Consider the following 24,555-nt stretch of genomic DNA (forward strand, 5'->3'; position numbering starts at 1 on the left):
TGCTTGCTGTAGGAGACTGTATCCTCAGTGCCTCTAAGGGGTCCACAATCCCAAAACCCAAATACGGTTCAGAACCGCCCTGCAAGATGCTGGGATTTGAAGATGAATACAGTTTACCCGACCTCGGCTTGCTCAGAAGTGGAATGCTCCCTAATTTCTAACCCGGTGAGCCCTGCAATGACAACCACCCCTAATAATAATCATAATTAGCGTTTATTGGGCACCTACTGTGTGTTCCAGGCCTGTGCCGTCCAATGGGAGTCACTGGTCACGTGCCTGTTTACATTTAAATTAAGTATAAAACTCAATTAAATAAAAAATCCTGTTGCTCAGTCGCATTAGCCGAGTTTCAAGTGCACAGTGGCCACATGTGGCTAGAGATCCCGCTTCGGACAACACAGGCATAGAGCATTTCCGGAAAGTTCTGTTGTGCCCTAGACATTGTGCTAATAAGTGCTTTACATGCATTAACATAGCTAATCCTTAAAGCACCGCAGAAGGGTAGGTCCTGCTTATTATCCCATTTTACAGGTGAGTACATGGAAGCATGGAGGAAGTGAAGTGACTTGCCCAAGGTCACACAGCTGGTGAGGGGGCGGAGCCAGGGTCCTAACCCAGCCCGTGCATGCAGTGCATGCAGTGCATGCAGTCCTGGGCGGCTCTTCTTCCTGACCTAGGCTAGAGGCAGTTAGTCTGTTTGCTGGTTGCGCCCTGTGCGTGTTTGAACTAGCCGTCTGGGAATATTCCAGTTCTTTCCTGCAGCTGCTCAGACCCCCAAAGAGCATGGCGGCTGCTGCAGAGTCTGTGCGTGCCCTCCTCATGCACGAGGCCCATGGGGCTGTGGTAGTGGGGGCGTTGCCGGGGGAGCTGCCCCCCCCACCCCGCCGCGGCAGGCAGAGCCCCCAGGAGAGCGCTGGCCCGTCTCCAGGGTGTGGGCTGGGCATGTGAGACACGGAATGGAGGGGCGGCAGGGGGCTGATTGTCTTCACAGCTGCATCATCTCCCTGAGTGGCTGTGTGCAGGACGGAGTGTGGCTGGAAGGACCTTTTTTGCCAAGATGCCCCCAGGTGAACGCCCCAGAACCAGGCACGGCGGGGGGAGGTGGGGGACCCCTTGTCAAGGGGTGTCTGAACACCGTGCAGGGCAGCGATGAGAAGCCTGTGTGTGGGAAGCCCATCCTCAGTGCCCAGAATGCCCTGCTTCCAGGTCAGAGCAGGTTGGCCAGTTCCTATGCCGTGAGGGAACGATGCGTGGCACCTATTTATAGCATCCCAGTAAACGATTAACTGGGGCCAGCCTAGCCCAGTGAGAGAGAGGCTTTAGCAAGGCCCACAGCCGCGTTTAGGGCAGGTCAAGAGGGAGGTGCGAGGGGGAGGACTTTTCTAGCACTCTGAAGATCCACATGCCCATGGTGTCATCACTTATGTGCCCCGCCCCACACCCCCCCAGGTCTCTCCCGCCGCACAGATGGGGCTGCAGAAGGACCGTCCTGGGTCTTTGTTTTCATTATCCATCTGCGTGCATGTGGAGGGCAGGGTGGAAGTGTGTGGGTGGGAGGGTGGGACAGATCTGTTCTGGAACTGTGTATGAGAGAGAGAGAGTCCAGGAGAGGAAGCTTTGATCCATTCACCAGTGGCCACTGAGCTCCTACTGACCAGACCCCTGAAGACCCCTTCTCTGAGAAGGCCCCAGCCCAGTGCAGGCCACGGTGGGCAGAGGGCGTGGAGGACCCCATCTGGAAGGAGGCCCTTCCCCTGTGTGCTGGAGCATTGGGATCCTTGCTGACATCCTACAATAGCCCCCGAGCACAGAAAGGATATTTCCTTTTTCCTTTCTCCTTCTCCTTCTCCTTCTTCTTCTTCTTCTTCTTCTTTTTTTTTAAAGATTTTATTTATTTGACAGAGAGAGACATAGCGAGAGAGGAAACACAAGCAGGGGGAGTGGGAGAGGGAGAAGCAGGCTTCCCGCCGAGCAGGGAGCCCAGTGTGGGGCTCGATCCCAGGACCCTGGGATCATGACCTGAGCCGAAGGCAGATGCTTAACGACTGAGCCACCCAGGTGCCCCTTCTTCTTCTTTTTTTTAATAGACTTTATTTTTTTACAGCAGTTTTAGGTTCACAGTGAAAATTGAGCAGAAAGTACAGAGATTTCCTATACATCTCTTTATCTGCCCTAAAAATCCTCTGTGCTCTGCCTGTTCATCCCTCCCTCCCTCCAACCCCTGGCAACCCACTGATCTTTTCACAGTCTCCATAGTGTTGCTCTTTCCAGAATGTCCTGCAGTTAGAATTGTACAGCATGTAGCCTTTTCAGATTAGCTTCTTTCATTCAGTAATAAGCATTTCAATTTGGACGTTTTCCTTTTGTGACCACGATTCTCCTTTGGAAGCTGATGTGCAGCGGGGAGAGGGAGCTGTGAGGCACCGGGCACACCTGGGGGAGGTCAGGGGTGAAGGGTCATGGTGGGGCAGAGGTGGAGCCAGCTGGTGCTGCAGGACTGGGAGTTGGCCATGACCGTGACACTTGGCTGCACTGGGCTGAGGGAGCAGGTGCATTGGCCACCTGGGACTCCAGAGCAGGAGACCTTGGTTCAGATCCCAGCCTCTTCACAGGCCAGGTGGTCTCCATCCCTCCTAGGTCAGCTGCCTCATTGGGAAAATCGAATAATAGCAGTGACATCTACACTGCACGCTTGTTATGAATCTTTGGGTGCATGGATGCGAAGCACCCACGCAGCTTGTGGGATGCGCCAGTCGGTGTTGAATGAATAAATGAACCTACTGTGTGCCTGGCTCAGTGTGAGGGCAGTTAGTCATGGGTTCGAGTACCCACTCTGCCATTCAAAAGCCATGTGCTCTTGGGCAAGTATTTAACCTCACCAAGACTCAGGTTCCTCATCTGTAGAATGGAGTCCTCATATCCATCTCACCTAATTACCCTGAGGATTAAATGAAATAACGTCCCCCAAGCACGGCGCCAGGCGCAGTGAACACCTTGTCAACATATGAAGCACTTACTATGCAGCTGCCGCCGTGTTAAATGCTTTCAATGTATTATCTTATGACTGTGAGGCAAATAACTGAGACCCATTTTACTGATGGGAATGCCCGAGGTTCAGAGAAGGGACATGACTTGCCCAAGATCATGTGTGCAAGATCTGGGGTGTGAATTCTGGAAGTTTGACTGGAGAGCCCAGTGCTCATAGCTGACCATAGGAGCTTAGAAGTGGGGGGAGTCACATCAACTTTGGGGGGCTCTCGGGAGGGAGTGAGGAGAAGGGCACCTCAGTGAGTCCCAGAGGATGGGGTGGTTTCTCCAGAGCTGGAGATGGAGGGAGGAGTGGGTGGGGATATCAGGTGGAGGGGCCTGCACAAAGCAAAGGTGGGCGGGGGGGGGGGGCGGGAATGGTGAGTCACATGGAAGGAATGGCATGTGTGACCCATGGATTTAGGTGCGGGAAGGGGGAAGGGACGGGATGTGGCAGGAAAGGAAGGCAGGGCCACAGGGTGGAAACAGTCACAGCTTGCAGCCCTGTTCCAGCCCCACCCAGCTCACCTCCTGTACGCCCCACCTATAACAAATTAAAAAATACAAAGCCACCAGCGATTTCCATGTAGTGCTTTTCCCTGCCACATTGTCCTTACATCTGTTCCTTCCTTTGAACTCCAAGGTGGCTCTGCGGGGGCAGTTGCAGGGGACAGCTTTTTTCCCTCTGCTTTAGAGCTGGAGAAACCATGGACCAGGGAGTTCAGTTCTCTGTACATTAGATCTTGAGCATCGCCTCCTCCAGGAAGCCCTCCCTGACCTCTTGACCTGCCTCACCAGGTCAAGTTTCTTTGTTATTTGTTCTCATAGAACCAGATTCTTTTGCTGCAGGGAACTGGCCTCACTTTTTGTTGTAATGTCCCCATTTGTTGGATTTGGTTCAATGTCTATCTCGATAAGACTGTCACCTCCAGGAGGACATGGATTCTATCTGCTTGTCACCTTGTACCAAACTCATAGAAGGTTCTCCATAAACGTTGAGTGAATCAGGGACAGTTTTGGCTCCTGTGACAAGTGGTGGGAAGGCAGGTGTTAGCAGAACATGGAAGATGTACATTTATCCCTGCTTGGGTATGGAGAGTCCAGGAAGGCTCCCAGGAGGAGGAGGTGACATTAGCGGGCTGAAACCTGAGTTGCACTTAGCGAGCTGGAGCATGCAGGGAGGGGCACCTGGCAGAAGGCAAGTGTGAGCAGAGGCACAGAAGAGCCCACGACACTGCCTTGGGGGAGCTGCGTCTTAGGGTCCACGGTCCGAGGCAGGGCTGGAGACCCTGGCCTGCTAGGGCATCTGCATCTTGTCCTCAGCGTCCGGGGTGCCTACATGGGAGGCAGAGCCGGCCCTCTGCTCACTGCCCTCTCCTCCTCACTTTGCCCAAAGGCTGAGAGCTATTCTGTAAAGCCACCCTAAAGGCCCTCCAGACATCCTAAATTAACTGGCCTTTCCACTGTGAGTTTCTTGCAGACTGAGGGTCCGGGGGCCTCCATCTCGTCAGCCGCTGCGGGCTCAGCATTACTCACCCACCTGCACGTCCAGGTGCCAGCCACCTGAGACCTCAGCTGGGGTGCCATGTGCTCCGAGTCAGGAGACGAGCAGGTAGCAACCCGGCTGGTTTTCATTGTGGCCTGAGGTGCGCTACAGACACAGTGCTGGGTGCTTTATACCAGGGGGTCCCCGTGGGCCAAATCCAGCCTGTGTGTGCACCGCCCTTAAGCTGAGAACGGCTTTGACATCCCAAAAAGGGTTGTGAAAACAAGAGACGATGAGACATAGACTGTATGTGGCCTGCAAATCGGTTTGACAGATTTAGCAAATAAAAATTCAGGTTGCCTGCTTAAATGTGAATTTCAGAAAAACAACAAATCATCTTTTAGGACGGGTCTGGTCTATATGCAATATCTGGTACATCCTTACCCTAAAAGAAATTCCTTACATATTTGACGTTTAGATTTCACTGGGCAGCCCGTATTTTATCTGGCAGTCCTACTCTAAAACCTGATGTGTTTGCTCTCTGACCCTTTACGGAAAGTGTTTGCCCACCCCAGCCTTGAACACATAGCAGATGAGAACAGGTGTCAGAGGGACTTAAAGACACTGCCTGGAACCAAATTTGATGAGCCGTTGCTGCTGGCGTTAGCGTTGCAAAAATATTCAGAGTGATCACCCAACATATACTGAGCACCTACTGTTTACCCGGCACCGTCCTAGAGATGGACACTAAACAGATGAGCCCACAGATCTATAGTGAAAGTCAGGCCATAATAAATTGTAAGCAAAAGTGTACAATGGCAGAAGGGGGTGGCGGGTGACATGCATGAAGCTCTCTTTTACACAGGGTGGTGGTCCTGAGCCCTGGCCCCCATTCTGAGTGCTGTGCATGGCTTGTTCATGAAATCTGCACATAGCAGCCCTGACAGGTGGGGTGAGTATCCCTCTCCATTGCACAGATGAAGAAACTGAGGCCTCAGGTCACCCAGCTCATGGCAGAATTGGAATTTGACCTGGGCCTGGTGACACCTGAGCTCATGTTTTTACTGACTTCACTAGGGCGCCTCCCTTTCTGTGGTGCCAGTTGTGTGCCTGGTCCTGGTGGGGGCCCTCTGCCAATATTTTCCATAATCCTTAGGACAGCCCTGCACACTGGGCTGGACTGTTCCTCTCCAAGCATAGAAGGGATGAGCACAGCACTGCGAGGAGAGGCAGGGGGGAATAATGAGTTGATCAGGAACCAGGCAGGGTTCCAGGTGGGCAACATGAGAGTACCTGGGTACAGGTGGACAGGTGGCAGGAATGAGGAGGGGGCAGGTCAGGGAGCCCCAGGAGCCCCCTCTTCCAGCTTTGCGCAGTGGCCCGGATTTCCCTGCCTGACTGCCTCTGGAGATTACTCCTCCTATGTACTATTTAAATATTTGCAGGTGGAGGGTGGGAGGGCGGGGCTGGTTTCTGAATGGTTGCAGGGTGGGGCAGAGGTGGGCGGGGGCTGATGCTCAGAGGTCCCACGTGGAGGGGTGGGGCCAGGCCACTGCCCCAGAAGCCAGCTGGGTCCTGAATAACCTGTGGATGGGAAGCTGGGGTAAGTGCCTAACACCGAAGGGCCCCTTAGCAATTGCACATTCACCTAACTCACACTCACGAATACCCACTGTGGGCCGGGACCATGAACCAGGCAGTCGCTGTCATCTAAGACTGGCTCCTATTCATAGAATCCCTACTGTGTGCCAGGCGCTGTCTCCACAGGCTCATTCAAGGCCCCATTACCCAATGAGATGGGTGCACTACTATCATCCACCCCATTTCACAGGTGGGGAAACTTGTCCAGACTCATGAGTGGTCAAGGATTCGACACCAGGTCAGTGACTCCACATTCTGGCTCTTAGCCTCTCAACTGTCTCCTAACATCCTGTTGTTAGAGCTAATAAGCTGGTTTCAAAAGAAGTGAGCTCCCCATCATTGGAGGAGTGCAAGCAGATGTTGGAGGACTCCTTAGCATGGATGCTGGACAGGGATGAAAGCTTCCTGACCACTTTGACCTTTGAGGTCTCCCCTTCCCCTAAAAGGCCCCCACAGGATGTGGTTGGCAGAGTCAAGTCCAGGTGGCCCAGGTCTCCTGACTCCCAGTTCAGTGCTTTTTTGGTCCCCACGTTGGGCGAGACTGAGGAAACCCTTCTCATAGGTTTCTCAGCACCTTGGGATTTCAGAGGGTCTGACCCATTCCTGGGCAGGGCTGGAGGCGTTGCTGACCGTCAGACCTAAGTTCAAGTCCTGGCTTCGCCCTTTCTTGGTTTTGTAACCTTAGGGCAAATTGTATAAACTCTGTGAGCCTCAGTTTATCCATCTTTAAAATGGGAATAATGATGTTCCTGTGAAGATTAAATAAGGTATTCTATACAAAGTACCTGGCACATAGTAGGTGCTCAGTAAACATACTCTCTCACTCTAAGCTGCGCAGTAACAGAAGCATTTTGTTCAAAATGGCCTCCAGCTTCTGCTATGAGACAAAGTATTTGTTAGAATAAAGACCCTGGGTCTAATCCTGCCTCCTCTGCATGACCTTGAGTGGGTTATCTAATAGCTCTCTGCCTCAGTTTCCCCACCTGTGAAATGGGAATAATTCGGTTACCTACTTCATTTGGGTTGTCACGCTGTAAACAGTCCCAGGAACACAGTGAGTGCTCAAAAAAAAAAAAAAAAAATGAGCGGGGCCCCTGGGTGGCTCAGTTGGTTAAGCGGCTGCCTTCGGCTCAGGTCATGATCCCAGGGTCCTGGGATCGAGCCCCACGTCGGGCTCCCTGCTCGGTGGAGAGTCTGCTTCTCCCTCTCCCTCTGCCTGCCTCTCTGCCTACTTGTGCTCTCTCTCTATCTTTCTGTCAAATAAAAAAAGAAAAATGAGCAGCAAGCTTCAACATCATAAAACTCCTACTATGTGCTAGTCAGGCCTGCCCTTTGCAGATAATGGCCCATTTAATCCTCACCCCTGGACATGAGGGGCCGAGTAGGGACGCAGACGCAGGTCTGTGTGGCCCCAGAGTCCCACCAACCACAGCCACTGTGCTGCGTGAATCGGGCATGCTTCCAGGGCAAAGCTTAGAGGACTCACAGAGGCTGCTGCAGGGAGCCAGGGGGCCACGGTGCCACCGCCACCATCCCCAGACCACCCCGAGGTCCCTCAAATCTGTCAGCCTCCACAGTGGACCAAGTCCAAGCCCGTGCCTGGGAGCCCGAGAGGCGGAAGGTGGTTGAGCTGAATTTCGGAGGCCTTCTGTGGCCCTCTATCACGTGCCTGCAGGTCGGGCCAGACCCCCAGGATGGCCCCCCCACCACCTCGCAGGCGTGGGCACAGCCTCTTCCTCTGCTGTAAGGCTCTCAGCGACCTTCCAGGGAGGCTTCCACCCCACTGCGTTTTTAATTTCCTCTTCTGGCCTCAGGCTGTCAGCCTTTTATTAACTTCTGGGGGCAGGTTCTAGCCCACAGCTGGGAGCCAGCGGAAGTGGGGAGGCACCTCACTTGTCGGAGCCCCTCCCTAGGCTGAGTACTACCCACTGGTGCTGCCTTCCCCCCTCCGCCACCCACCCTGCCCCCAGATCCATCCCCAGGACGAGAGGCCCGGAGCCAGCCTTCCTTGGGGATGACGCTTTCTGAGTTTCAGGGTCCACAGCGATAAGCAGACAACCTCCTCCACTCAGCAGGGTTTGGACTCGAGACTGTGCATGTACAGTCTGGGTAACAATAGGAAACAGATGATTCTCCCAAACTGAGTCGAGAAAGGTGAATTTAATAAAGGCGCTGTTGACCAAGGCAGGGTGGGGGGAAGGATGCAGCACCCCGTGGTTGTAATAGTGGGGAACCAAGAACTGTTAGCTCCCCTAGTCTGACATGGGGGCAGGGAGAGGTGGCCAGAGGGACTAGCTGTGTGGGGAGGGTCCTGGGAGGGACAGAAGCCATGACTGCTCAGTCTCTTCCTAAGGATTTTGGGACAGCTCCTTGTTTTCTGTCCTCCGCTCAAATCCCCTGCTGCAATCTGAGCATGCATGAGAATCCCTTGGAGAGCTTGATAAACAGGCTGGAGTAGCAAACTCCATGGGTCCGAGGCCGAGCATCTGTATCTCTAGCCAGTTCCCACCTGGGGCTGGTGCTGCTGGGCCCTCTGTCAGCAGCTCTGCTTGGCCACATCACACTTGCCCCGCGCCTGTCTTAGTTGGTCCCTCCTTTGCTTCACTGGAGTGAAAGGTCTTCCAGGGCAGGACTGCCCGGCTCCATCCCTACTGCTCTGTGCGCTCAGGGTATGGGGGCCTCTTGCCTCCTGCCGAACTGAGTTCACTGGCACTGAGTTCACTGGCATGTGAACTATTTGCAGCTTGTCCCTGTTGACTGTTGCCAGATGCCTCCATGCTGTAGCTTGGCGGTCCCCGAGCGGAGGCCACTGTTGAGATGGAGGTCAGCACGCAGGCTTGTTAGGGTGTGCCTTTGGGATGAACACCCAGGGAAGCAAAGTGAGGCAAGCAGGAGGGAGCCAGGGGAGAAGATGGGCCACGGGGCTTCCATGGAAGCCCCACAGGGAGCTGTCCCCTTTAAAGCTGTCCCCAGCTGGGGTGAGGAGGCCAGATCTTTACAGCCCACATGTTCCAGCCACTAGGTGGGGGCCACCCTGGGAAACAGTGAGGCCTTGGGGGAGGCCCTCCCAGTGGCTGAAGTGATCCCCTGTCCCCTAAGGGACTGGTAGCCAAGGGTTCTCCAGCAGCCCTCCTAGCAGCCTTCAGTCCCGAAGGGGTCTGTGGGGCACAGTGTGGCACCTCCCACATCATCAGGACCTGTCTGAGGACCAGGGAGGGACCAGAGGTCTCCTTTCCCTATCCCTGAGTCCTGTGGCCCCTGTGCCCCAAACCGAAAAACCCTCTTGCTATCTCTCAAGCACACAGAACCCCCAACGAAGACCCCTGCCTGTGTGTTTTGCCAACAACTGGCTTCCAAATCTTTGTTTTGCTGGGCCAGGCCATCCTGCGACACAGAGAGACAGAAGCCCCCCAGACTCCATCCTGGCTTGTGCTGAGATGCGGAATAATCGCATTAGTGTAGTTACCCACCACATGCAATGGTTAGGGGTCCCCCAGGCCTTCTAGAGAGACGGGGAGGAAAGGGAAGGGATTGTTTCTTCTGTCATGTCACTGAGACTGGCAACCCCAGTGAGTGCATCTGACCCTTGTTTCTGGGGCAAAGTATGGTGGGTAGAGGCTCCCCTTGGAGTCAGATTGACCAGCATATAAACCTCAGCAGGGTGACCTTGGATTTTTCTGATGACCTTGGCTAGGTACTAACGGATACCTCTAAGTTCACAATTTCTTTGTCTGTAAAGTGGGTGATAGGGGCCACCTGGGAACCGTGTTGTGGGGATTACGTGGGGCTTGCCATGCGTCTCCGGTCAGACTGCTGTAGCAGAAGATCACAGATGGAGTGGCCTCAGCAGACATTTATTTCTTGCAGTTTGGAGGCTGAGAAGTCCTAGGTCAGGGTGCTCGCCGATTGGGTTCCCAGCGAGGGCTCTCTTCCTGGCTTGTAGACCACCACCTTTTTTTCACTGTGCTCTGATTTCTTCCTCTTCTTTTAAGGACACCAGTCCCATCCTGAGGGCCTCACCTTCATGACCTCATGTAACCCTAATTACCCCCCAGAGGCCCCACCTCCAAATACCATCACACCAGGAGTGGGGGGTAGGGCTTCAGCAGGTGACTTGTGGGGACACAAGCATCTGGTCCGTAACACCATGTATGCTTAGCATAGCACTATGCTAAGTGCTGTGCACAGAGTAAGTTAGAGCTTTAGTATTATTTTCAGAGACGAGCTGTCGGCTGAAGATCCTAGGGTAGCATCAGGAGCCTGGGTTTAGATTCTGCTTCTGCCTCCCATTCACTGTGTGACCTTGGGCTGATTGCTTAGTCTCTCTGATCTTCGTTCTCATAAAAGTAGAACCAACCCTCACAGGGCTGTGGAGAGGGTACAGTGAGTTAATAATACCAGGAAGCCTAGAATTCATTCACTCATTCGTTCATTCTCTGGCACAGAAGAGGGATGAGGATGAGGAGAGTGATGGTGAGGATACTGATGGTGGGTCTGGCAGTCACTCCTGGTGGCCAGAACAAGGTACCACACCCCGGGGTGCTTGGACAACAGAAATTTGATTGCTCACAGTTCTGGAGGCTGGAAGTTGAAGGTCATAGTGTCGGCAGGTTTGGTTCCTTCGGAAGTCCACGAGGGAAGGCTCTGTTCTGGGTGTTCCTTGTGGATGGCCCTTTTCTGCCTGTACGGGGGAATCTTCATGTGGTCTTCCCTCTGGAGCGCTCTGTGCTTAGATTTCCTCTTACAATAACACCAGTGGTACCAGATGACGGCCCACCCTAATGACCTCATTTTAACATAATTACTGCTGTAAAGATCTTGTCATCAAAAGGTGAATCACATGCTAAGGTACTAGGGGTTACGATTTCAGCATATGAGTCTGGGGCAGGGACACAGCTCAGCCCATAGCAGTGGAGATGACAGTCTGTGGGATCTGAAACGTGGGTAGAGGAGGCGTGACCCAAAGGAGGTGAAGGCATCCTGGAAAGTGGGACCTGGGCGGGTCTTTGAGCTCAGAGGGGTAAACTGAGACCCCGAGGGACAGTGCCAGCCTGCGGGTGCCTCCTAGTTGGTAGCACAACCAGAACTTTAGTGAAGCTGAGGGATTTTCCATCCTGGCTTCCTTGTGTGGATGGAGCAGATGGGGCCTGACAGTCTCTGCGTTCGCCATGGGGGAGGACACGGACAGGTGGCTGGGCCCTTGCGTCAGAGTGGCTCTGGCAGGCGACAGGCAGATGGCCACTTCTGAGGAGCCGGGGGACATTGGCAGGAGGGCTGCAAACTGCTTGAGAGAGGGCTGGCCCCTGGGAAGAGCTGGGGCCAGCCCTGGGCGTGGGGCAGTCAGCCGCGTTAGCGCTCACCCCAGAGCTGTCCCCACCGTGATGCTAGGCAGCCTGGGCCAGCCCGATGCTGTCAGACATTCTCATGCGGGATCGGTGAGTTGGGACAACACACTCCGTGCATTCCTCCTTTATCTCACACTCTTACTGCACGGTACTGCGGACCCAGAAGGGAGTGGGTTTGCTACACGTCGGGCAGGTCTCCGGCCCCCGCTGCGTGGCCTCATTGAACTGATGCTAGCTACCTGGAGTCATTCTCAGATGCCGCAGGTTCGGGGCCCCGTCCTGCAAGCCTGCTCCCCCACTTCAGATACAAGTCTCAGATTGTCTCCAAACCCCACCCTTTGGGGACTTTTATGGAGGCTTCATGACACAGACGTGATCAATAGTTAACTCAGTTAACTATCCTTCCCGGAGAATGAGGGATGGGGCTAAAGGTTCCAAGCTTCTCATCATGGCTTGGTCTTTTTGGTGACCAGTCCCCATCCTGAAGCGATCCAGGAGCCCACCCAGCATCGCCTCATTAGAACAGAAGACATTCCTATCACCGAGGAAATGCCAAGGGATTTAGCCGGTTCATTTGGTGTCAGGAACTGGGGTCAGAGGTCAAATATCAGACCAGAAGATGCTCCTAGTGCTATTATCACTTAGGAAATTACCAGGGTTTTACAAGCTCTGTGCCAGAAACTGGAGGCCGAGGCCAGTAGATAACATATTTTTTATTATTTCACTGTCAGCAAACTCTTGCCCAAAGGACAAAACTGGCTCTCCACTTCTTTTTGTAAATAAAGTTTTATTGGAACACAGCCACACTCATTCATTTGCATATGGTTGCTCCCATGGTACAAGGGTGAAGGTGGATAGTTGAGACAGAGACCAGGTGGCCAGCAAGGCCACAAATGCTTACCCTGTAGATCTCTACAGAAGTTTGCAGGGCCCTGCTCTTGTGCTTTGGGGTCTGTAGTTCTGGGTGCCGGGTGTGCCCCTGGAACTTCCTTGTTGTGCCGACTTGGAGAAGTGTCTTAGTCCATTTGGGCTGCTGTAACAAAAATACCGTAGAGCGGGTGGCTTAAACAACAAACATTTTTTTCTCACGGTTCTGGACGCTGGGAAGTCCAAGATCAAGGTGCTGGTAGTTTGGTGTCTGCTGAGAAACCACTTCCCGGTACATAGACGGCTGTCTTTTCTGTGTCCTCACTTGGCATAAGAGGGAAGGGAGCTCTCTGGGGTCTCTTTCATATGGGTACTACTCCTGTTCATGATCCCCATCACCTCCCACAGCCGCCCCCCCCAATACCATCACGCTGGGGATTAGGGTTTCAACATAGGAATTCTGGGGGGACCATAAACACTCAGTCCTCCTCCCCAGAGTCTCTGTTTCTCCCTCTGTACATGGGCAGACAATTACCCTGAATTGTTGGGATGATCCAGTGAGACAAGGCAGGCAGGAGAGCACTTGACAAACTGTGACCCTCTTGGGACTTACTAGTTCTCGTTCTCTGCATTCCACCTGCTTATAACCTCCTCCACCTCCTCATCTTGAAGGCAAAGCCCCTTCTTTCCACACCCCCTGCAGCCCCGCAGGCTGCCTTTGGTAGCAGTTTCCCTCTGCAAGATTGATTTTCTTTCTTTTTAACCTGGTTTTACGTGCATAAATGTGTTGGGTGAGCAGAGGAGCGGGGTGCGGGGTGCAAGGACCAGGTGTGACTTGTTTGGGCAGCAGGATGTCTGCATCATCATCATTAAAATGCTACTGTTTATGGAACACAGACTATATGTATCAGGCACTATGCTGAGCGCTCTCTCTCGCCTCGTGTAAATGTCGCCATGGGAGGTACACATTCATCCCCCAGATACTGAGTGCCTACTATATGCTGGGCATTCTTCAGGTCTTGAGAATAGGGCAGTGATGGACATACGTGGAATTCCTGACCTCGTAGATTATAGAAGCCCATGAAATTGGAGATGCCCAGGACAAGATAAGCACCCCGCATAGTAGGTTAGAGGTGAGAAGCGCTATGGAGAGAAATAAGCAGAAAACAGGTACTCTGAGTGTTGGGTGGGGGGAGGTTGGCAGTTGTAAATAGCATGATCAGGGGAGGTGGCATTTGAGCACAGAGTTGAACCATGTTGATTTCTGGGGAGAGAGTGTTCCAGCAAACAAAACAGCACGTGCAGAGGGCCATGAGATGGGCCTGTGCCCGCCGAGTTGGGCAGACCCCAAGGAAAAGCAGTGTGTGGACTGAGGGATGGGGACAGCTAAGGAGGAGGCCAGGAGGTCGGTGGTGGGTCCAGGTCGTGCAGAGCCTTGGGGCGCATTGTGAAGACTGGGGCTGTCATTCTGAGTGAGATGTGAGCCCTGCGGGGTTCTGAGCAGAGGAGGGATGTGGTCTAACTTACCTTTAAAAAAAATGTTCATTTATTTACACTGTATTAACACATAATATCCACACTTCCAAAAACTGTGGTAAAATAGACAGAACATAAAATTTACCTTCTTCATTATTTTTAAGTTCGGTGGTGTTGAATAATTCACATTGTTGTGTAGTCAGTCTCTCTCCATCTTACAAAACTACAACTCTATACCCATTAAACAATAATTCCATTAAGCAAGAATGCCCCCACGCTCTCCTCCCAGCCCCTGGCAAGCGCCATTCTTCTTTCTGTCTCTGTGCGCTTGACTACTCCAGGCACCTCCTGGAAGACTGTGTCCCTTTGTGGCTGGCTTATTTCACTTAGCATGATGTGCTCAAGGTTCATCCATGTTGGAGCAGGTGTCTGAATGTCCTTCCTTTATAAGACTGAATTACATTCCCTTGAACGTGTCCGCTCCATCTTGTTTAGCCATTCATCCAGCGATGGCTAATTGGGTTGTTTCGACCTTTGGCCACTGTGGATTACGCTGCATGAACACAAGTGTTGAAATCTCTTTCAGATACTCTGCTTTCAGTTCTTTGGGGTGTGTACCCAGAAGCAGAATTGCTGGATCCTATGGTACTGTTCTGTTTAATTTTTTCAGCAACTGCCGTACTGTTTTCCTTAGGAGCTGCCCGATATTACATTCCCCTAGCAATGCACAGGGTTCTGGTTTCTCCGCATTCCCACCCACACCTCTTATTTTCTGTTTTTGGATGGTAGCCCTTCTCAACGGGTGTGAGGTGGTATCTCATGGCAGTTTTGATTTGCACTTCCCTGATGATGAGTGATGTCGAGCATCCTCTCGTGTGCTGGTTGGCCATCTGTAGATCTTCTCTGAAAGAATGTCTGTTAATGTCCTTTGCCCATTTTGGAATCCGGTTGTTTTTTGTTGTCGTTAAGAACTCATCATCTAGGGCGCCTGGGTGGCTCAGTCGGTTGAGCAACTGCCTTCGGCTCAGGTCATGATCCCAGGGTCCTGGGATCGAGTCCCGCATCAGGCTCCCTGATCCGCGGGGAGCCTGCTTCTCCCTCTGTCTCTGCCTCTCTCTCTCTCTATCTCTCATGAATAAATAAATAAAATCTTTAAAAAAAAAAAAAAGAATTCATCATCTAGGAGCGTCTGGGTGGCTCAGTTGGTTAAGCGACTGCCTTCGGCTCAGGTCATGATCCTGGAGTCCCAGGATCGAGTCCCGCATCAGGCTCCCTGCTCATCGGGGAGTCTGCTTTTCCCTCTGACCCTCCTCTCTCTCATGCTCTCTGTCTCTCATTCTGTCTCAAATAAATAAATAAAATCTTTTAAAAAAAAAGAATTCATCATCTATCTAGACATTAGCTCCTTATCAGATACACAATTTGCAAATATTTTCTCCCATTGCCTGGCTTGCCTTTATCACTCTGCTTATTGTGTCCTTTGATGTCCAGAAGTTTTTTACTTCGATGTAGCTCAGTTTATTTCATGTGACTTTTGCCTCCTATGCTTTTGGTGTCACAGCCAAGAAATCATTGCCAAACCCAGCGTCATGACGTTTCTCTGCTATGTTTCCTTTGAGGAGTCCTGTGGTTTTCGCTGTTCTGTTTAGATCTTTGATCCATTTTGAGTTGATTTTTGTGTGTGGAATAGGTGAGGGTCTCACTTCATTCTTTTGCCTGTGGAGATCCAGTTTTCCCAAGAGCATTTGTGGGAAAGACTGTCCTTTCCCCCATTGAATGGTCTTGGGACCCATGTCAGGATCATTTCACATATAGTGATAGACGTGAGGGTTTATTTCTGGGCTCTCTATTCTTTTCCACTTTTATGCTCATATCTCACTGTTTTGATTACCATAGTTTTCTAATAAGGTTTGAAGTCAGGAAGTGTGAGATTTCTAACTTGGTTCTTCCTTTTCAAGATCACTTTGCCTTTTCATGGTCCCATGAGATTCCATATGAATTTTAGCATAGATTTTCCTGTTTTCCGGAAAAAAAAAAAAAAAACTTCCCAGAAACAACAATAAGGGCAGCAAAATGCCATTGGGATTTTGATGGGGATTACATTACATCTGTAGATTGCTTTGGGTTTTATTGACAACGATATTGAGTCTTTCGATCTCTGAACACGTTTGCCTTTCCATTTAGTTGCCTCTTTACAAAGTTCTCTCAGCAGGTCTACTAGAGCTTTCAACACCCAGGTCTTTCACCACCTTGGTTAAGTTTATTCCTAAGTATTTTATTCTTTTTGGTGCTACTGTAAATGGAACATTAATATTCTTTTTTGGATTGTTCCTTGTCAGTGTTTAGAAATACGGCTTATTGGGCGTCTGGTGGCTCAGATGGTTAAGCATCTGCCTTCGGCTCAGGTCATGATCCCAGGGTCCTGGGATCGAGCCCCACGTCTGGTTCCTGGCTCAGCTGGGAGCCTGCTTCTGCCTCTCCCCTGCTCATGCTCTCTCTCACTCTGTATCTCTCTGTCTCAAATGAATAAATAAAATCTTAAAAAAAAATAAAAAGTTAATTAAAAAAAATAGAAATATGGCTTATTTTCACATGTTGATTTTGTATCCTGCAACTTTGCTAAATGTATTTACAACCACCAACAGTCTTCTTGTGGAGTCTTTGGGGTTTTCTGTGCATAAGATCATGTTGTCTGCCAACGGAGATCATTTTACTTCTTTCTCTCTGATTTGCATACCTTTGATTTTTTTTTTCTTGCCCTAATTCATCTGGCTAGAACTCCCAGTGCTATGTGAAATAAAAGAGGCGGGAGCAGGCATCTTTATCTTTCTTGTTCTTGACTTTGCAGGGAAAGCTTTCAGCCTCCCACCATTGCATGGGACGGTAGCTCTATTATGGTGAGGTAGTTTCTGGCTATTCTTAGTTTAGTGAGTGTTTTCTGAGGAAAGGGTGCTGAATTGTGTCAGATTCTTTTTCTGCATCAACCGAGATGCTCTTGTATTTTTTTTCTCTGTTATGTTAATGTGGTATATTACATCTATTGGCTTTTGTGTCTTGAACCATCCCTGCATTTTAGCTGTAAATCCTCCCCTAGTCATGGTGTGCTGACCTTTCTAGATATCACCAAATTCTGTTTGCTAGTATTTTGTTGTGGATTTTGACATCAATATTCATGGGAGACATTGGTCTGTAGTTTTTGCCTGGCTTTGGTTTCAAGGTAATGTTGGCCTCATACAATGAAAGTTATTCCCTCTTCTTCAATGTTTTGTTTTTGGAAGAGTTTGAGGAGGATTGGTGTTAATTCAGATTTAGTTATTTGAGTCTTCTCTCTTTTTTTCTTAGTTAATCTGGCTTAAAGGTTTGTCAGTTCTGCTGATCTTTTTGGAGAATCCACTCTTGATTTTGTTAAAATTTCCCATCATATTTCTGCTTTCTATTTTGTTATCTCTGCTCCTTTTCTAGCTTTGGGGTTAGTTTGTTCTTTTATAGTTCCTCAAGGTGTAACGATAGATTGTTGATTTCAGATCTTTCCCAGTCTTTTAACATAAGTACTTCCCCACTATAAATTTCCCTCCGATCACTGCTTTCTTTGCATCTCAAGGATTTTGGTATGTTGCGTGTTCATTTCCATTTGTCTCAAGATATTTGCAAATTTCTCTTGTGAATTCTTCTTTGACCCATTGGTTGTTGAAGAGTGTGTGGCTTAATTTCCACTCACAGGGTTGGTTTCTAGTTTCATGCCATTGTGATCAGAAAAGATACCTAGTATGATTTCAGTCTTTGAAGATTTGTTAAGACTTGTTTTGTGCCCTATCTGTAATATGCCATATCCTGTATGTGCACTTGAGAAAAGTGTGTTTTCTGCTCTTGTTGGGTCGAGGGTACTGTATGTCTCTTAGGTCCACTTAGTCTATAATGTTGTTCAGGTTTTCCATTTCCTTATTGATCTTCTGTCTGGTTGTTCTGTTGACTTACCCTTTAACAAGATCCTTCTGATCGTGTTAAGAGGAGGCAGGGAGATAAGCGAGAGTTTGTAGTGTGAATCCAGGAGGGATGTGACTTGGAGCAAGGCCAGTTGCACCGGAGAGGTACTGATGGAGAGGATGAGAAATGGTCAGGCTCCGGGTTGGCAGAGCCAACAGATTTTATTGACTTTGGGAGTTGGTACTAGGTAAAGGAATTTGCCTGAGGTCCTACAGCTAGTAAGTGGTTGGGCCGGGATTTGAACCCAGGCCTATCTGGCCCCTAATTCTTAGCTCTTAACGAACCATTGCGCTTTCCCAAATGCACTCCTGACCCAGCTGCTTGGACCGCCCCCCCTTCTATTCCCAAGGGACATCCAGGTCTGGGTGCTTGGCAAGCCCCCCCGGCAGGTTCTCAGACACTGGGTTGTAGGCCTGCATCACTGTATCCTGCCTCAGGAGAGCAAAGGAAAGAAGGAGGCAGGTACTTGGGGGGGTGGGGTGGGTAAAGGCTCTGATACCCTGTGGGCTTAATGGCATGTTGCAGAGGAACTCAGCCCCTGGAATCAGACAAACCTGGGTCTAACTAAGCCTTGACTCTCCTCCTCACCAGCTGTGTGACCCGGGCCGATGACCCCACCTCTCTGGGCTTTTGTTTGCTCCTTTGACAAACAGGGATGTGAATGCTGCTTCCTATTTACCCACAAATATGGTGACAGAAAAGCGTTTTCTCAGCTAAAATAGTCTCCCAATGCAGAAGCCAGATCTTTCTTTTTTTTTTGTAGTTTTTAATTTTATTATGTTATGTTAGTCACCATACAATACATCATTAGTTTTTGATGTAGTGATCCACGATCCATTGTTTTCGTATAACACCCAGTGCTCCATGCAGTACGTGCCCTCCTTAATACCCATCACCGGGCTAACCAATCTCCCCTCCGCCCTCCCCTCTAAAACCCTGTTTGTTTCTCAGGTCCATAGTCTCTCATGGTTCATCTCTCCCTCCAATTCCCCCTGCCCATTTTTCCCTTCCTTCTCCTAATGTCCTCCATGTTATTCCTTATGTTCCACAAATAAGTGAAACCATCTGATAATTGACTTTCTCTGCTTGACTTATTTCACTTAGCATAATCTCCTCTAGTCTCATCCATGTTGATGTAAAAGTTGGGTATTCATCTTTTCTGATGGCTAAGTAATATTCCATTGTAGATATGGACCACATCTTCTTTATCCATTCATTTGTTGAAGAACATCTCGGCTCTTTCCACAGTTTGGCTATTGCGGACATTGCTGCTATGAACATTGGGGGTGCATATGGCCCTTCTTTTCACTACATCTGTGTCTTTGGAGAAGCCAGATCTTTCAAGCCATTTGTCCCTCTAACCGAATTTTACTGAGCACCTGTGATGCCCCCGAGCCACAGCGATCACGCCGAGTGCTCTCCCTCAGGAGGTCCGCAGCCTGGCGATGAGGATGAAATCCATTATCAGTCTGATGGGTGTTAGTAAAGCAGCCACCCTGGGAGCCCTGAAAGCAGGGGAATTTATTCTCCTGAGCCGGCAATATTTCAGCCGGGACCAGAATAACAGTAAGAAGAGGCCCCGTGAGGGTTCCGGCAGGGGGACGCTCGGGGCTCAGCGCACGGCGTGCGTGACCTTGTTCAGTCTTCCCATAGCCCCTGGAGGCAGGTGCTATTCCTCTACGCCCTTTACCCAATGAGAAAACTAAGGTTCAGAGAGGTGATGTGATTCGCCTGAGGGAACACAGCTAAAGGGGCCCCAGGCTACGGCAGCTGGTGCTGAGAGCGAAGAAACCGGTCTAAGTCCAAAGTCCACGGGTAGCTGCTTCCTAGCCGTGTGGCCTTGAGTAGGCCAGTTTGCCTCCCTGAGCCTCAGTTTCCACACCCGTGGATAGGACCAGTTCCACGGCTTTGGCTGGAGAGCTTTCAGACTGAGAAATGCAGCCGGCCAAGCCCAGCTTGGGGGTCGTTCACAGGGAGAGTGCTGACTTGGTTGTGTGGGGTGGGCACCCCACGTGTTGCCCACAGAGTGGGACCTGGGGTGCTCTGAGTTCTGTCTTCCCCTCCAGGAGGCAAGAGGAAGGAAGGGAGAGAGGGGCATGGAGAGCCTGAGATCACTCTCCGACAGGGGCATTGCTGAGCTGGCCCAGTCAAGGCTGAGGCTGAGTGGGCCACGGGGCAGCCAGGAAGCCCATGGAGGGGGTTGGATTCAGAACTGCTCCTGTCACCCGCACATCACAGCCCTGGTGATGTGGAGCTGGGACCAGCGTTGGAGGTCATCTCTCCTGACCTCCTCAACCTCAAGGTGGGGAAACTGAGGCCCTAGAAGAGAAATGCTTTGCTAAAGCCCCATAATGGCTCTGGGCAGAGTGGGGCTCAGAATCCAGCAAAGCAGAAGAGTGTTCAGGCCACCAGAGGGTCCCCTCTGTGAGCAGAGAGGCACGGCTGCCCTTTCAGTGCTGGGTCCCCCCTGCCGGGAGCATCAGTGGTGCTCAGAAAATATTTGTTGAGCATGTGAGGATGGTAGGAAGAGCACACAGCTGCAGAGTCAGACTCAGCCTGGAATTCTGTCTCCACTTGGCCAGCTCTACTTCTCTAGGCAAGTCGCTTCAGCTTGATGAGCCCCGGTTTCTCAAAACAAGATCACAAACCCAACTGGTAGGTGCCTGAACAGGGATTTGAACCTGTGGGCTTAATGGCATGTTGCAGAGGAACTCTGCCAGGTTCCAGGTTCCAGGGCCGATCTGTCAACTGTACCTTTCTGATTCTTTATCTACTTGTTTCCTTCCTTCCTTCCTTCCTTCTTTCCTTCCTTCCTTCCTTCCTTCCTTCCTTCCTTCCTTCCTTCCTTCCTTCCTTCAGAAAATAGTTACTGAGCACCTGTTATGCACCAGACACTGTTCTAGTCTCCGTGGATATAGCAGTGAACAAGGCAGATGAGACCCTGTCCCCAGGGAATTTATATCCTAGGGCAGGGAGGCAGTAAGAAATACACAGGACAGGGAGAGCGTAAGTACCCAGAAGGAACTATAGCAAGGTGTGGATGGAGTCTTGCAGGGGGGTAGGGCTGTCTCAGATAATGGTGTCCAGGAAGGAGATGACATTTCGTGGGACACCTGAAAGGAAACCGCCCCCATGCTGAGCACCCAAAAAAATAATTCCATAAAATGTGAAGTGTGGAGCTCTGGGGCCGCGGGCCTGAGGCTTACAGAAGACACAGTGAGGAGGTGTGGAAGGAAAGCAGTTAGCCAAACACCCCAGCCGGCCTGAGAAGGCTCGGAGGGGGCAACACAGCCCTCTGGGGTGGCCGCACCCCAGGTCGCATTTGGGTCTCCCCGCCCCCCTCCAGCTGCCTCTGCCTTCCAGGTGAAGCAGATCATGGAGGAGGCCGTCACACGCAAGTTTGTCCATGAGGATAGCAGCCACATCATCTCCTTCTGTGGTGAGTCCGTGGCCTGTGGGCCTTAAACGTGGCTTCTTTCTCAGTGGGCTGCCTCAGGGGAGTGGCATCTTGGCAAGTGAGCCTTCTCAACACCACTTTTTCGCTTTGTGACTCCGAAGTTATTTTCAGATTCCCAAGGGGCTCCATTAGGGAATTTGGAAATACGGAAAAGTCTAGAGAAGAAATGAGGCCTGGCCTCTGCACCCCACGAGGAGTTCATCACTGCTGACGCTGGAGGGACTGACTGCCTTCCCTTCCCGTGGGCTCAGTGCACGGCGACCCACACCCCTAGTGACTCTGGTCTCGTATCTGACGAACAGGCTCTGTGCCCTTTCCTCGCCCTGCCTACAGCTGTTGCCTAAATAAAGGGAGAGGATGAATGGGCTTTAAAAATATAGGGAATTAGGAGCCACTGACCCCTCCTGTGGGATCATGTCCAGCTTGGCTCAGCAAAGGAGGCAGGCCCGGGGCTCGGAGCGTGACTCAGACTTCTCTCCTTGAACCGGCTATGCTCACAAAGTTTCCAGAAATAACCACGCTGCCAGGTTCTTACCGTATTTCCACCGTGGCTATAGACGCAGGTTTTGCGTGTCCCCAGTCAGGATTCAGCTTCTAATCAGCGTGTACGTATAAGTGGGGGTGTTTCTTTCTCCCCGAAAACCTTTTTTATTTCGTGACTGGGGTGTCTTGGGAGGAAGGATGTGCTGTAATTTCCCCTCCCGCAGTCTTGGCCTCCTGGAGAGGCCCGAGTGAGGACACCTGGCCAGCCCTTCAGCTTCATCCCGACGGCTGGGTGCACCACCCATGGGAGCTCACGCCTAGACCTGGGAGCCTGCTGATGTCAGCTCAGCCCCTTTGCAGCCAGGCAGACCTGGGTTCAAATCCCTTTTCTGCCACTTGTTCGTTGGGTGACCTTGGCAAAATTTTACTTTATTTTTTTAGTGAGATATGTTTGTTTAAATTACATATATATGTATATTTATATACTTGTGCATATGTAAGGGTGCATATATACACACTTACATGTATATGTATAAATGTGAATATGGGAATATATTTACCTATTTTTTTTCTCTTGGACATCTCTCTTTGCAAAGAAAATAACAGGCATGCCCAATTCAGAATGTACGACCATACCTACCGGTTAAAGACTTAGAGGAATAGAAAGTGATAAAAATCTTGATAATCGTCTAACTTCAACCACAGTTTTGGGATGAGAGAAGAAATGTGATGGCTCTGAATAAGGCCTGCAGGGTCTCCCTGAGGTGTCTCCGATCCATTGTTCCTTATGAGCCATTGCCGGAAAGAATCAACCAAGTCTCCAAAGCCTAGATAATTAACTTGTTGCAATATAGACAAATGAAAAGTGTTGTGCATGTAAGCAAAAATGAAGGTGTTTAGGAGATGCTTACCCAGCATATTTTAAGCCCGTGGGCAAATTAGGCAATAGAGTGGACATTCATTCAAAGCCAAGTAATCGCTGGGGCACCTGTCTGGCTCAGTCCGTAGAGCACACGACTCTTGATCTCGGGGTTGAACATGGAGCCTACTTAAAAAAAAATTGTGATAGGGGCGCCTGGGTGGCTCAGTCGTTAAGCGTCTGTCTTCGGCTCGGGTCATGATCCCAGGGTCCTGGGATCGAGCCCTGCTTTGAGCTCCCTGCTTGGTGGGAAGCCTGCTCCTCCCTCTCCCACTCTCCCTGCTGTGTTCCCTCTCTCGCTGTCTCTATCTCTCTGTCAAATAAATAAAATCTAAAGAAAAAAAATTGTAATTAAAGAAAAAGCTAAGTAATTACTAACAACAACAACGACATCAAAAATACCCCAGAACAAGTAATTGAACCAAAAACTTCTCAGTATTTCTCCTTGTGCACAACATGACCCCGGCCAGGCTCTTCACCGTGGACTTCTGGCATTTTCCTTGTGTGGAGGGACGGCAACTAGAACACTCACTTCATGGGGTTTTTCCACCGGATTAGGTAAGGTAAACCTCAACACTGATCCGACACCCGGCAGATACCCAATAAGAAATAGCTCTTACAATAGACTCACTTTTGGGCGCCTGGGTGGCTCAGTTGGTTAAGCGACTGCCTTCGGCGCAGGTCATGATCCTGGAGTCCCGGGATTGAGTCCCGCATCGGGCTCTCTGCTCGGCGGGGAGTCTGCTTCTCCCTCTGACCCTCCTCCCTCTCATGCTCTCTGTCTCTCATTCTCTCTGTCTCAAATAAATAAATAAAATCTTTAAAAAAAAAAAAAACAATAGACTCACTTTTCCCATTGACATTGATTATGCTCCTATTACATAGCAGAGTGAGCTCCCAGTCTGCTGTGTAAGACAGAAGGCGGGAAAATAGTTAATAGAGGCCTGCTGAAAGTACCAGAAATAAGATTGGGGCCATCAGAATGGCCTACACAGGGACTGTTTCCCAGGAGGGAACACTAAGGCCCAGAGAGGGAAAGTGATTTACCGGAGGTCACACAGCAGGTTAGTGGTAGAGCCCAGGCTACCACCCAGGGGAAACACAGGCATGGGAAGGTGATGACTGAGTCCTCTTCAGATTCTTCGTGGAGGCACAAGTGTTGTGAGCACACCTTGGGCTCAGGCCTGGGTTTGAATCCCGGTTCTGTCACTCATTTGCCGGGTGGCCCTGGGCAATTCAGTTCACCTCTTACAGCCTCAGTTTTCACATCTGAAAAACGGGGGTGGTCTTTTCTTTTTCTTTCTTGGCTGTGGCAGAGATAGAATGAGATCCGTAATGTCAACTCTTACGGGGATCACAGTAATGACGTTGATATGATTCTTTTTTTTTTTTTTAAAGATTTTATTTATTTATTTGAGACAGAGAGAATGAGAGACAGAGAGCACGAGAGGGAGGAGGGTCAGAGGGAGAAGCAGACTCCCTGCCAAGCAGGGAGCCCGATGCGGGACTCGATCCCGGGACTCCAGGATCATGATCTGAGCCGAAGGCAGTCGCTTAACCAACTGAGCCACCCAGGTGCCCCTGATGTGATTCTTTAACCCAGATAAAGCTCGACAGTCCAGTGGTCCCAGTCCCTCCTCCCTCACCAGCAGGAGTAATAGCTAATATTCCTAAAGCACTTACTATGCGCCAGACTTTACATGAAGTGCTTTCCATGCATTTTTCTCCAACCTTATTCTTAAAAAAAAAAAAAAAAAGATTTATTTGAGAGAGAGAGCGAGAGGGCTACTGAGCAGGGAACCCTACATGGGGCTTGATCCCAAGACCCCGAGATCACGATCTGAGCCGAAGGCAGATGCTTAACCGACTG

General features: G+C 50.5%; 1 protein-coding gene across 2 annotated transcripts in view; it reads left to right on the forward strand.

Annotated features, from left to right (window-relative positions):
* SGSM1 (small G protein signaling modulator 1) overlaps positions 1–24,555 on the forward strand; it is an 89,066-nt gene that overhangs the window by 9,680 nt on the left and 54,831 nt on the right. For both annotated transcript variants that reach the window (XM_045887439.3, XM_045887440.3), the window contains exon 3: positions 21,190–21,265. In XM_045887439.3, coding sequence (XP_045743395.1) covers positions 21,190–21,265 — 76 coding nt within the window. The remainder of the gene's footprint in view (positions 1–21,189; positions 21,266–24,555) is intronic.

This window comes from Mirounga angustirostris, unplaced genomic scaffold (assembly GCF_029215605.1).
Source record: "Mirounga angustirostris isolate CCGP_5_RB_7025 unplaced genomic scaffold, mMirAng1.0.hap1 SCAF_14, whole genome shotgun sequence".
Classification (NCBI taxonomy): Eukaryota; Metazoa; Chordata; class Mammalia; order Carnivora; family Phocidae; genus Mirounga; species Mirounga angustirostris.